The 14,296-nt window shown below is 47.2% G+C and overlaps 1 protein-coding gene across 4 annotated transcripts in view; it reads right to left on the bottom strand.

The window, feature by feature from the left end:
• The window catches only part of CHD5 (chromodomain helicase DNA binding protein 5), a 78,664-nt gene that overhangs the window by 2,235 nt on the left and 62,133 nt on the right, over positions 1–14,296 (bottom strand). For all 4 annotated transcript variants that reach the window (XM_083628378.1, XM_083628380.1, XM_083628381.1 and 1 more), the window contains 10 exons: positions 13,457–13,536; positions 12,950–13,079; positions 12,278–12,376; positions 10,392–10,526; positions 9,263–9,371; positions 7,688–7,820; positions 6,809–7,004; positions 4,714–4,877; positions 3,873–3,987; positions 3,680–3,730 (listed from right to left, as the gene is read on the bottom strand). In XM_083628378.1, coding sequence (XP_083484504.1) covers positions 3,723–3,730; positions 3,873–3,987; positions 4,714–4,877; positions 6,809–7,004; positions 7,688–7,820; positions 9,263–9,371; positions 10,392–10,526; positions 12,278–12,376; positions 12,950–13,079; positions 13,457–13,536 — 1,169 coding nt within the window. In that variant the 3' untranslated portion in view covers positions 3,680–3,722. The remainder of the gene's footprint in view (positions 1–3,679; positions 3,731–3,872; positions 3,988–4,713; positions 4,878–6,808; positions 7,005–7,687; positions 7,821–9,262; positions 9,372–10,391; positions 10,527–12,277; positions 12,377–12,949; positions 13,080–13,456; positions 13,537–14,296) is intronic.

The following is a 14,296-nucleotide window of genomic DNA, read 5'->3' as shown; positions in this document are numbered from 1 at the left end:
GCAAGGATGGTCAACATGGCATTCAAGGGCACAACAGTTCCCTTGAGGTACTCTGCTGCCACCCAGGGAGTTTCTGGAAGCTCCCTCCCCACTCACACCCACCTCAGTCAGGAAAGTAGATAGAGCTGAAGCAGAAAGTTGGGAAAGAAGCTCTTTCCCACTTCCTCTTTTAGGTCTATGTGCATTTTGAAGCTCCAATTACCATATTTTTTGTTCTGTAAGACTCACTTTTCCCCTCCTAAAAAGTAAGGGGGAATGTGTGTACGTCTTATGGAGCGAATGCAGGCTGCGCAGCTATCCCAGAAGCCAGAACAGCAAGAGGGATTGCTGCTTTCACTGCGCAGCGATCCCTCTTGCTGTTCTGGCTTCCGAGACTCAGAATATTTTTTTTCTTGTTTTCCTCCTCCAAAAACTAGGTGCATCTTGTGGTCTGGTGCGTCTTATAGAGTGAAAAATACGGTAATTCGGATTCAACCTGGACAAATGAAGCGTGCAGGCACTTTCTCCCTCTGTGCGAATGATATGAAGAGGAAGGAGGTGCTCAAGGCACTTTCTCAAAAAAAACCAGACATGTCTACAGGTCTAAAAAGGTTGGCAATCCCTGGTCTAGGAGCATCTGAAGTGAAGGAGATGAGCTGTTGATATATTGAGAGGACAGGGCTATTGATGGCTATGCTCTGGTTGTGAGGCAACAATGCTTCTGAATGCTAATTACTGGAAACCACATGAGGGGAGAGGGCTTTTGTGATCAGATCCTGCTTGCTGGTTTCCTTTTGGGGCATCTGCTTGGTCACTGTGAGAACAGGATGCTAGACTAGATGGACCATTGGCCTGATCCAGCTGGCTCTTCTTACGTTCTTATGAAACAAGTGAGGACCCGGAAGGTTGCTCCCCCAAACTCTTCAGTCTGGATCTAAAGATAGAAGCAACTCCTCAATGAGAGTCTGCTTAAGAGGCAGGCAGTAGCTGCCATGTGGAGGGCATTGGAAGCCGTGTGGGGAAACTGGGTTTCTGCCCAATCCTGAAGACTCTCAGCAGCAGCAAACTGGGATGAGGGTGACATTCCTCTTATATTCCAGGCTGCACCTGCTTCCTCCTTAGAAAGAACCTCTTTCTGGCCAGTTTCTGTGGAGTTTGGAACTGACAGGGTTAAAACTCCGTGGTGTCCTGTATCTGGGAGGAGCTTGAAGCAGAGAAGTGAGTCACAGTGTGTGTCTGCATTCAGACTTGCTTTCGATTCTGACTGAGACGCAGCTCAGCTCAGAGGCTGTGTGTGTGCTTTTGGAGCACGGGAGAATGCCGGAAAGCTCCGATGGAGAAAGACTGATTTATGGCTTGTAAATAAACGCTTCTAGAGATAAGAACCGAACTGTCTCTGGACTTGATTTATCCCTCATCTCACACGGACACAGGACCGCTGCTACTCTGCTCTCCTGCCAGGTCAGCTCCCAAGCAGAGCCACGCAGGGAAGCGTGACTGGACGCAGGATTTTTTTTCGCAAAGTTTCCTGGTTCCACAGAGTGGTTCTTGTGATAAACCACAGAACTGGGCCCAATGGTGGATGGACCATCTGCCAATCCCTTTCCTTAAAATTTGAAAAGGGGTAATTATTCATAGAATTTTAGGACTGAAGAGTTGGAAAGTACCCCAAGGGTCATCTAGTCCAACCCCCAGCCATGCACCCTGGGCCAACAACATCTGTTGAGTTCTTAAGAAGCACTGGGGGGGGCTACAGAATGCACCACAATTTAAGGTTGAAATATAGCACCAAAGACTTCTGAGTGCTAGTCATGGAATAAGAGGAAAGGTCCTCTCGTGGATCAGGAATTGAGCAGGGAGTAAGAATAAATGGACAGTGAAAATATTGAACAAAAATGGGTTGTATTAGGATAAATGGCTTGCCAAAAATGTGTATATTAATAAATACTGCAGAAAATGTGTATATTAGGTAAAATGCATGAGGACTTCTTAAGACTGGAAAAAATTAGAAACAGAAATAATCCGAAATCGACAGATTCATTGGTCCTTGCTCTTGAGTATTTTCACAACAAGTATACACCAGCAACACAGCATACTTAACTGTCACAGCTCCCCAAATAAAGAAACTCAGGAATTGTGGTTTGCTAAGGATGCTGACAATTCCCCATTTGAGATCCACTGTTTGTTAAATAACTTCATCTTCCTGAGGAGAAGCAAAAGCTCTTTGATTAGTCTGATGTGCAGATTCTCTTTCTTGGCCAAAGCTACCTCACCAGGTTGTCATGAGGATTAAGATGAGTAGCCCCGAGTAAACCACCATTTTGGGCCCCGGGATTCAAACCTAATCCATTTAATTTTTTCACCCCCAAAATGGCATTTCTCTATGAAGATTCTCAGAAGAAAGCCAGCTCCTCTAGTGATCTATTCATTTTAGAGAGAGCAGAATGTAGTGTTGAAGTGTCAGAATAGTACTTGGGATGCCCTGGGTTCAAATCCCCACTCAGCTACCTGAGCTTAACCTACCTGCAGGGGTGTTTGTGAGGATAAGTGCAGGCGGGTAAATGGTTAAGTCCACCTCTCAGGTTCAGTGCAAGAGATGAGTTTAATAGAGAAATAAAGAAGGGATATGAATTTAATAGAAAGACATAAGAATAGAGAAATAAAACATTTTAAAAGCTACTGAGGCTTGAAAGGGGAAGGCTGTTAAAACAGGGTGATGATTAAAAGGTGGGGGCGACTCCCAGCAAAGGCCATTTTGCAGTGCAGGTGTCAGGATCCAGAGAGCTCTTGGGAGAGACAAGTCCAGTGGGCTGGAAGAGGTGAGGTCCTAGACTCAGGATATCTGGGCAAGTGACCTCTGAGCTTCAATCCATGCAAAGAATGGAAGGGAGCAAGTTTGGGGGGCGGGCAGTTCCGCAGGAGGGAAAAGAGGGGGGGTGCTTAAGAGTTCCAAAGAAGAGAGAATTTCAGCAGGCGCATCAGCTATCCCTAGTCAGCTATTCCTGCGTGCTCTCCCTGCTGAAATCTCTCCTCCCCCCCAACTCTTAAAGGAGAAGCACTGGCCTATTTTGCATCTGCCCACCCAGGTGCTGTTGCTGATCAAGGTCCCTAAGGTTGGACCTCCCATTTAACATAATTTTAATTAATACCAAGAAAGAGTGCTGCACTGATTAATCAGGTAGATTAACCAGAGAGGGGGAGTTAGAACCTATTGACTGGTGGAAGATGGCTATAGTTAATAGGGCAAAATGTTTTTAAAATATAATTTTTTATTGCATTGTGATTTTATTTTTGTACTTACCAGAAAAAGTACTTCTTGAGCACATGCTTTCTTTAAAAAAATCCTTTTGACAGAGGAATGCCTTTTGTTTCAGGTGCCTTTTGACTCCCTACAAATTCAACTGGCTAAGCATAATTAATGGATTGTTGTGCCGTAGAACCTTTTGCATGTTTACTCCGAAGACTTGCTGTGTTAACGGGGATTGCGCCATAGAAAGCACCCTTAGAATCACAGCATAAAGTTCAGGAGATCAAATCAACGAAGGTTTTGCCTGTCAGGTGACAACGCGAACCCCAAAGGTTGCAAGTTTGCCACCTGCAGGAAGACTAAGCCGGTCACAGCAGTGCCAGCCACCCCCACCCTGCCCAAAGACAGAATGACAGAACACAGTTTATCAGAGAGTAATAAGCGTGGCCTTACCTCTCGTAGCAATGAGAACTGCAGAGGAAACTCTCGCAAACGGCTAAATATCTATTGATAAGAGAGAAAACAGCTGGCTTGCCCAATGCCCTTTTGTTTTTTGACTCATGGCCCCCACTTTAAAATTTGTACTCTTAAGAGAAGAGAGAGAGAGATAAAAGAGAGGGGGCAGCTGCAAGGAACCTCAACTCACCCGTCACGTAAGGTCCCAGGGGCATCTGGCTGTAGTTGACAATCCCACCTGGTCCTGGACCACGGAAGTTTGGGCCAAAGTTGTTGCTGTAGATCTGGGAGGAGCCAAAAGAGGCCTGGAGAGGGTGGAGTTGGGGAAGAGCATTTATTTGAAAACACAAAACAACCCGTCCCCAAAGGCTCTGGGTGGATAACATTTAGAAACAAAGAAACCATCAATATTACAATGATTATTTTTTAACTGCTAGTGATTGATGCTGTGTAGAAAATAACTTTAGCAAAAGAACAACCCTTTGCCCCACGGAATTTATAATCTCAATTTCAAATGGGGTGGGGTTGCAAGTAAGGGAAGAGGAGAAATAGCCTTGAATTTGAACTGCTGCAGGGTCAGCTGAATTGCAATTGCATCCCCAACAGATATATGGTTTGGAATAGTAGTAATAATAATAATAATAATAATAATAATAATAATAATAATAATTTATTATTTATACCCCGCCCATCTGGCTGGGCTTCCCCAGCCACTCAAAATATTCCAAAATTCCAACAAAATATTAAAATACAATAATGCATCAAACATTAAAAGCTTCCCTAAACAGGGCTGCCTTCAGATGTCTTCTAAAAGTCTGGTAGTTGTTGTTCTCTTTGACATCTGGAATGCAATTGCATCCCAAACGGATAAATAGTTTGTCTCATTTCTTTACGACTGCAGACAGAACATCTGGCCACACACAAAAAACCCAAGCCCCCCCCCCCCATTAGTGGGGAAAGGCTTTCCAGAGAAAATAGGAGTGCATTCTGGGTGTGCTGGTGCACCACTGCCTTTTAATGCTGCCTCTAACCTGCTGGATGCTGGGGTCGCTCCCCCGGTTTGTCAGCCGGCTCAGGATGCTTCTCTCGGACATCTGGAGGCGAGCGGCCACAGGTGGGATGCGGGAAAGCATGGAGGGCAACCGAGTCACATCGGCTTTCATGTCGCTCAGCAGCTCTTCCAGCTGGTTTAGGACTGCAAGACAGTTGGGCACCTGTGAGTCCCAGAAACCTGTACCCAACCCATCTGGCAACACCACAGATTTTTCCTTCTGTGTAACTTAGGCTGCCATTTCTTATATTTCATTTCAGTACATGCCATCATAGGAAATCCATTAGCTGTGGGTGCATCTGACAGAGCACAGTGCAGCCCATGAAAACCTATCCCATGATAAAATTGTTAGTGTTTTTTTAATGCAACAGCATTTCTAAAAAATTAAAATAAATATCTTTTATTGTTTTCCTGATATAGACAGAAAAGTGAGCCTGGTGGCCTGATTATGGGATCAGATTCTGAGAGAGAATTGTAACCAATGGGATGCCCAAAAAGCTATGAAAGTCCATGGCACAGAATTGTAAAGTTGGAAGGTACCCCCCCAATCTAGTCCAACCCCCTGCAATACAGGAATCATAGCTCAAGAATCCCTGAAAGACGGCCATCCAACCTCTGTTGAAAAACCTTCAATGAAGGGGAGTCCACCACCTTCTGAGGAGCTGCATTCCATCGTCGAGCAGCTATTGCCATCAGAAAGTTCTTCCTAATGTCTAATCGGGATCTCCTTTCTTGCAATTTGAGTCCATTGGTTCGGGTCCTGTGCTCTGGGGCAGGAGGAAACAAGCTTGCTCCATCTTCCGTGGGACAGCCCTTCAGATATTTGAAGATGGATTCATATACCCTTTTTTGGGCTAAACATCCCCAACTCCCAATCCCTGTGAGGCCTGGTTTCCATCTTGGCCGCCCTCTCTGCAGAGAGAGATGAGTCATACACCCTTTGGGGGTGTTCTTGCTGTGCAAACTCTCCCCTCCTTCCCACACCCACAACACGCACAGAGTTATATTTACTGATTGCAGACATTTAAATTCCAGTTGTTGTTGCTGTTGCTGCTGCTGCTGTTGTTGATCTCAGCAGTTCATTTTGCCAGTGCTCCCACAGTACAGCTGATAATGTGAGTTCAGGCTCCCTTAGAACCTGAAAAAGCTCTTTCCTCTCTTAGCCACTGTGGAGGTGACACTCTGCCTGCGCTGAGGCAAACCTTGCACCATGCATACAACAGTGCGCCAAGGAGCATTGTGCCCACGCTCCCTGACCTTTTGCCTTCTTGGCTAGCAAACAGGGTTTTCCCCTGACCATTTGTCCTCTCACAGATTTGGTTACTAGACATAACGCTTGGCTGCAGCATGACCGGGGATGCAGACATAATCTGCAGACATTTTAGGGAAACACCTGCTAACACGTGTATTTGCTAATGCTGGAAATGTGCTTAGATGGAAATACGTCATGTTCAGAGTGGTTTCACCACTGTTTCCAATTGTTGACTTCTGCTAATAAAAGGAGCCTCTACAGAACTACGGGACTACGGAACTCTACGGGACGCGGGTGGCGCTGTGGGTTAAACCACAGAGCCTAGGACTTGCCAATCAGAAGGTCGGCGGTTCGAATCCCCGCGACGGGGTGAGCTCCCGTTGCTCAGTCCCTGCTCCTGCCAACCTAGCAGTTCGAAAGCACATCAAGTGCAAGTAGATAAATAGGTACCGCTCCAGCGGGAAGGTAAACGGTGTTTCTGTGCGCTGTTCTGGTTCACCAGAAGCGGTTTAGTCATGCTGGCCACATGACCCGGAAGCTGTACACCGGCTCCCTCGGCCAATAAAGTGAGATGAGCGCTGCAACCCCAGAGTCGGCCACGACTGGACCTAATGGTCAGGGGTCCCTTTACCTTTTTACTACAGAACTAGCCGGCAGCCTGCTTGGAGCATGCTTGCCTGCGTGCTTCTGCACAGCTCACCTGCCTTCAACCTCCTGTCGTCCTCGTTATTCCTACAGCCACCACTCTCCCAACTGTCATGGGAGAAGCAGACGAGGTGGAGGGAGTTAAGGGAAAAGCGATCCCTTTTCAGGGAAAACCCACCTTTATGAAGGACGGCGTTGGCGGGCTTGTTCCCCGCAAGGGACTCTTTGGAGAGGTGCTGGTGGCTCTCAGCAAGGCACTCCACTTCAGCCAAGCGGGCATTCAAGGCCATGGCCGGGTGATTGGGGTCCTGGGTCATGTTGAGGTACGCTGCCCGGCGGAGCTGCTCCTCAATCACCAGCGCCTGCTCCAGCAACTGCAAAGAGGATATGAGGAGCAGTGCCGTTAACCTTGCAGAATCCTCCAAGATGCAGAGGTGGCCTCATACACGGATAGCAGCAGCCGAGGAACAGCAGAATGGGCGAAACGTGGACCACGAGAACATAAGCAGAGCCTGCTGGATCAGGCCAATGGCCCATCTAGTCCAGCATCCTGTTCTCACAGTGGCCAAGCAGGTTCCCTAATGGAAAACTCACAAGCAGGAGCCCAAAGAGTGCTCTTGTTTACTGCAACTGGCATTGAGAAGCATTGCTGCTTCTGTGGAGGCAGAGCATAGCCATCATGCCTAGTGGCCACTGATAGTCTTATCCTTTTAATATCCCATTACACAGGGGGATGCGGATGAGGGGGCACATCAAGACAGCCTGCAGAGATTTAAAACACCCATTTAAATTGTCTCTGTTTGCACCAGAAGTGAGGACATCTGGGGACCCTTCAGGCTATGTTACATCCTCAATTGAATCATTCTGGGAGTTGGGAGTCCAGCAACATTTGCAGGGCTGCATATGCTCCCCGCTCCTAATTTACATCAGTCCACCCTGAAAGGTACACTGCCTCTGTCCATGGAAGCTTGTTTTTGCTATTGCAGCTGAGACCTGGTGATAGGTTTTATCCTCTGCAAACGTGGCTGCTCTCAAACGGGTATTTCTGGAAACCCACCTTGAACCGCCGTGCCAGGAACTTGTTCTTCATCTCCAAGTAGTTACCCTTGTGGATCTCTGACTTGAAGGGCTCGTTCAGGATTACGTAATGCGGGTCGTTCTGGATGTCTTGCCAGCGGGCGTAGCCGTGACTTAGGAAGCAGAAGGGAGAGGCGTTAAGGGAACAACAGAACCATCTGGCATCTGAAACATCTCCATTCATTCACTCATTCATTCATTCCTGCCTTTTTCCCTGACAGAGACTCTTGGTGGCTTACAGATAAAATAGAAATGGGGGGGGGGGATAATTTAAAAAACAATCAAACATTAATAGAATATACAACTACAGATAATAACAATAAAAACATCACAGTACCATCCCTTTCCTTAAAAGTAGTCAGTTCCCCATTTCCACTTCAGCTTGGGCAATTTTCATATTATCCCAGAGAATCTTCATGCACATTGCACCTAACGGAATGCGTTTTTTGCATGTTCACTGATATTTCATTTTATTTATTTCAAATAAATTGATTGTAAAAAAACACCAAAAAACCCCCCATGTCAGGGCAGTTTACCAAAAAGATAAAGCAATAAAATAAACACTAAAAAAATTAACAACAATAATTTAATTTTTTTGAAAAATAACAATAGACTAGTGAAAACAGATTAAAACTTGCATCACCTACAAGGCAGACTTGCCTAAAACCAAAATGAAGAATAGAGTGAAGGCACCTGCCGGATCTCAATAGGCAGGGAGTTCCAAAGTGTGGGTGCCAACACACTAAAGGATCGAGTTCTTACAAATATGGAATGGGTAACAGATCTGTAACAGGGCCAGATCTGCTGAGAAAAAACTGTGGTTCTGCGTGAACTTGCCCCTGTTATATGCTTTCTTTGTATGCATTTGTTTTCATCACAAAATCCAGTAATAATAAGGATTTGTATGCTGCCCATCTGGCTCAGTCCCCAGTGCCATCTCCCGGTAGGGCTGCGTAGGACCCTTCCCGTCAGAGTAGACAACATTGAGCCAGATGGACCAATGGTCTGACTCAGATTGGGCAGCTGCCTAGGTTATTATATCTCTGTGTATGCAGCTTGGCCGAATAAGCATGTGAACTGCCCTTTGGATTTCACACTTCTCCCTGTTTTGAGCCCTCAGCTCAAGAAACATACCAAAATGCACATTTCAGGATTAAGTACCTTTGGAAATGTGCACACAAGATAAAATTGGGATCTGAGTATGAATCTGTGTGCATTTTTAAAACAAAACATAATAATAAGCCCACATTAATGCAGAAACAGGGTGGGACCAACTTATATGTGCAAAATGGACATGGGCCAGGAACAGGGAAGGGCCGTAGCTCAGTGGGGTAGAGCATCCGCCTCGCATGCAGAAGGTTCCAGGTTCGATTCCTGACAGCGCCTCCAGGTAGGGCTAGGAGTGACCTCTGCCTGAAACCCTGGAGAGCCACTGCTGCCAGTCAGTGTAGGCAATACTGAGCAAGATGGAGAAATGGTCTGACTCGGCAGGAGGCAGCTAAAGGAAACCACCGCCACATCCAGCCCTGACTTCCCATAACCACGCCAAGGATACGTGACGATTCCTGCCAGGAGCCAGTAATCATGCCTCCGGTGCCAGATGTCGTAAATCTTCCCCGAGGAGACAGCTGCCCTCTCCTCGTTCTGCCACAGCGTGTGCAGTTCTGTAAAGCGAGAGCAGAGAGATGCTGCGTTTCAGGCGCCACACCAGCTGCAGACTGGAATGTCAAGAGGAGGCTTAATAATGCTTGACATTTCCACAGCCCTTGTGGGTAGGAAGCCTTGCACAAACTCTCGAAGGGAGACCGCTGTTATTAGCTCCACAGGGAGCCCAGTGACGGCAGGCTGCCCAGGAGTCCAGGCAACCAAGCCAAGAAATTCTTGCGGTTCCCCCATTGCATGGGGGTTGGGCTAGATGGGCCTTAAGGGTCCTTCCCTACATTTCTATGCGGGTTGCCAGGGCTCTGCCTTACCTCTGATCCTGTGTTATGCCTCTCTGTGAATTCATCTTCGTCATTACTACTATTATTACCAATAGTATATTATTAATATTAATATTGAACAGTTAATTATATAGCGCCATCAATGTATACAGCTTTGTACGCAATTGAAGTAAGAAATTCTACCCCACAAGGCATACAGTCTAAGACAACAAACCCTAAACAGTAAAAATCAGTAGTTTGAAATGCACAATTCCCAATGCATAGCAGAATTATGTACACTTAGAGGACGTTGCCTGTCGCATCTCTGCATAACTCACTGCTCTGTCCTTTCCTCCTCCTCCCAGTTAGAAGGCAAGCAATTCTGCCATGTCTCTGCATCAGTCACTCCCTGTGCAGGGCACGGCAGAATTATCTGCCCTCAGAGGAGGTTGCCTGCTGTGTCTCTGCCCAGCTTGCTGCCCTAGCTTTGCATCCTTCCTCTCAGCCTCTGCTCGGGGAAGGTAATGCATCATATGCGACTGGATCAGAATTGCCCTCTCCTTCTGAGGAGAGCGCTGCTCGCTGTGTCTCTGTATAAGTCACTGCTCTGAGCTTCCCAACCTCCAACCAAAAATATGGGGCTGAGATGGTAACAATGAAGCATGCCTCCAGTCTTAACCAATGAAGGAACAGAGCTTGAGCCACCAGGATCTCACAGGGGGAGGCTGGCTTTCCAGGAGGTTGGGGCCTGCTCGCGTGTACCTGTGAAGCCCCCATCAGCGATGTTGAACATGAATCGGATCCCACTCTTGTCATCCTTCTTCCCATCCTCCTCCTCCTCCTTTTCTCCATTCTGCTGAGCTTCTGACAGCTCCTTTTCTTCTGCCTTGGCATCATCTGCTTAGCAAAACACAGGAGCACCCCATCACAAGAACACAAACATAAGAACATACTAAGGACCTGATGGGTGATGCCAATGGCCCATCCTGTCCAGCACCCCATTCTCACAGTGACAACCAGGGGGAATTCATTTTTATAAATGCTGTATTAGGTTAAGGTCCGGTTAATTACAATAACTTTTTTTTTGTTCTGTTTTGTTTTCTACGTGGGTACTCTTCTTCTTCTTCTTCTTCCTCTTCCTCTTCCTCTGTCTTACTCTGCACACTTGTCGTTATGTATGTTTTATTTTTCAATAAAGAAAAGCATAAAAAGAGGGTGAATTGGAGGGGGATTGCTTAACAATGCAGACCAAATGAAATCTTTAGGGAGACCAGAGTCATGCAGGGGTTCTATATAACGATGGCTAGTTGCTGCTAAATTAATAATATCCCGAGTAAAGTGGATGGAATCCATCAAGTCTGCCTGTCCTAACGCTGGCTCTATGCAGGGTAATCCCTCATTGCTAATCAAAAGTGACTCGTTAATCGCTGGGGGCGGAGAACAGTAGCCAACCAGATGCCCATGAATGGAAACCACAAGGAGCTGAGTGCAAGAGCCCCCTCCTTCCCCACACTGGTTTCCAGCAACTGAGATTCAGAAACATCCTCTGACACTGGAGGCACAGCGTAGCCAAGATGGCTGGTTCCCATTGATTGCCTTATTCTCCCCGATGAATTTGACCAGCCCTCTTCAAAAGCCATCCAAGCTGGCAGCCTTCAAGTGTGTGATGGAGCAGGTTCTCCAGAGCAGGGGTGCCAAGTTGAATAAAACATTGTAGGGGCCCAGGTGAGTCCCACCTCACATAATCAATCACATGACACAGTGCACGCACACACACCATTTGAATGGGTATGCCCAACAACTTTGTGGGAGCCCGTCTCCCTCAAATATTTTATAGTGGGGACTGAAGCCCTCACGGCCCCTAAAAGTTGCCTCCTACGCTCCAGAGTGAGCTTGGCACTCAAGCCATGCCCAGCTGGAAGAAGATGCCCTGACTTTTATCCTGGCAAACCTCATCTAGGGGCCCCAAATGCAGCAGGGACCTCTGCCTGCCCACATTGCAGTTGTAATAGTGGGGTATTTAAGAAACCTTTCAGAACACTTGCGCAGGACAGAAAGCAAATCGATCCTGAAAAATCAAGGATTTCTTGGTCCAGTATATCTGAAGGAGCGTCTCAACCCCCATCGTTCTACCCGGACACTGAGGTCCAGCGCCAAGGGCATTCTGGCAGCTCCCTCGCTGCTAGAAGCCAAATTACAGGGAACCAGGCAGAGGGCCTTCTCGGTAGTGGCACCCGCCCTGTGGAATGCCCTCCCACCAGATGTCAAAGAGAACAACAACTACCAGACTTTTAGAAAGCATCTGAAGGCAGCCCTGTTTAGGGAAGCTTTTAATGTTTGATGCATTACTGTATTTTAATATTTTGTTGGAAGCCGCCCAGAGTGGCTGGGGAAGCCCAGGCAGATGCATGGGGTATAAATAATATGTTGTTGTTGTTGATGATGATGATTTTGGAGGAAATTGAGCAAGTTCGTGGCCCTCAAGAAGCTGGTGGGGAGGAGCCCAAGCAGGATCTGCAGTAGTGGCCAAAGGGACAGCCTCAGGACACAGCCCTTTAGACCCTTGATATGAGAAACAAAGGAAAAGTTACATTTGCTTATGACTGTGCATGCTGAGCTGGGTAAAAGCTGAAGAGGGGGCTTCTTACCTGACTTGGGTTCTTTACTGCTTCCTTTACAAGGGCTGGCGTTTGATTCCGACTTTGCGGCTGGCTTTTCATTCTCCTGGGAGGCCTCATCTGCAGGAGCTGGGCAGGGTGGGGGGTAGGCAGGGAGGAGGGGAAGGAAGCAAAGCCTTGCATCAGCCAACAAGGAGAGGAATGCAGCTTTGCATCAGGAATGGGCACCTGGGGCAGTGGGGATAATATGGCCCTCTTTGGGGCCTTACTGTCTCGTCCCAAATATAATAATAGCCTCATCTTCCGCTTTTAAAACCATGCAAGTTGTTGGCCATCACTGCCTCCAGTGGAAGTGAGTTCCATAGATTAGCTATGTGCTGTGTGGTCATATAATATAGCCCCTCATCCTATGGATGTGCACACTATGATGCGAGGCAGCTTTATTTACCCTACTTTTTATTGCACCCTATTATGCACATTTAGATAATTCTACGTGCTTTCTTTCTTAGTGCTGGTCATTGACAGTAAAGATTTGCTTTGAACCCATGTTCCTCACCCTGGCTCACTACTCCAGGTACAAAATGACATCAAGCGAACTAGAGCAGGGTCCGGTTTGATGGGTCGTTCTGAGGTACCGGTCGACCCCCAAAACCCATTGCTCTTGCACTGTCACCTCCCCACGGCATCTGATCAGCCCCACACCTTTTGCTGGCTGCTCGGGGACAGGCTCTGCCTTCTCGCCCTCTTCAATGCTCTCTTCGCCTGCTTTTGCTTGTCCCACCACAATTTCCTCCTTCTCGTCCTTCTCCGTTTTCTCTCTGTTCACCGGCACCTTAACATAAAGTAGAGTTTCCATCACCCCAAGCTCTTTCCAATATGAATTTGTCTGATCCTGATGGGGGCTGTTGGAAGGTAGACTGCGGTCTGTGGGTCAGTGCCCTATTCGCCCTGGTGGATCAGCCCCACTGCTCTTTCTACCCTTCTTTTTTCTTCTTTGTTATTATTAGTAGGATTTTCTTGATGCCAACCCATATATTTTCCCAGTTTATTCTGGGTTATCCCTTTCTGGGTGAAATTCAATATTATTATTGTTTTAACTAACCTGCTGCCAACAACCCATCTGCAACATCTCAACATCCCACTTGCAGCACTTAAGTCCCCATCTGTGCCCCAAGGATGCCCCTCCTAGCTCAGGGGATGTGCCCTTACCTGGCTCTCCCGTGGCTTTTTTGCCCTCTGCTCCAGTGGATCTTTTTCCTGGGGGATCCCTGGGTGTGGGTCCGCTTTGTCTGAAACAAGAGACGAGGCCCGCAAATGAAATGCCGGCAGCTTGTCAAAATCCTGCACACAAATCCGCTTTCTGGGCTTTTGCATGGAAATTATTAAGGCTGGTGGTTCTGTTTCTACAGCTATTAGCCATCATTGTATCTGGAGTGGCCCTCCAGGCTGTGCTGGACTTCATCTCCCATCAGCCCCTGCAAGTATGGCCAATGGCCAAGGGTGATAGGCATTGTAGTAGGGCTGCCATATGCCTGGATTTTCCCGGACATTACCGGGATTCCAAATGTGAAATTGACACCCTGGATCCTAGGCAAGTCAATCGAAAAATCACTCAACAACTTTGGGGTTTGTCTAAAAAAAAACCTGAAAGAAAAATTCAACAACTTTCGGGTTGTACTGGTTTTTACTGTAGTCCAGTAGCACCTGGAGGATCAAAGTTTCTCCACTCCCCGATTTGCAGTACAGTGGAAGCTCGGGTTAAGTACTTAATTCATTCCGGAGGTCCGTTCTTAACCTGAAACCATTCTTAACCGGAAGCACCACTTTAGCTAATGGGGCCTCCTGCTGCTGCCACACCACCGGAGCACGATTTCTGTTCTCATCCTGAAGCAAAGTTCTTAACCCAAGGTACTATTTCTGGGTTAGCAGAGTCTGTAACCTGAAGCGTATGTAACCCGAGGTACCACTGTATATCAATCCAGCAGCTGCCTGATGTTGAGTCTAGCCCCGTTTTTTCTACACATGGGTTGGCAGTGGCTTTCCAGGGTT

The sequence above is a fragment of the Podarcis filfolensis genome (genome assembly GCF_964270895.1).
Source record: "Podarcis filfolensis genome assembly, chromosome: 8".
Taxonomy (NCBI): domain Eukaryota; kingdom Metazoa; phylum Chordata; class Lepidosauria; order Squamata; family Lacertidae; genus Podarcis; species Podarcis filfolensis.
The sequence above is the reverse complement of the archived record's forward strand: the minus strand, read 5'-3'. Positions and strand labels throughout refer to the sequence as shown.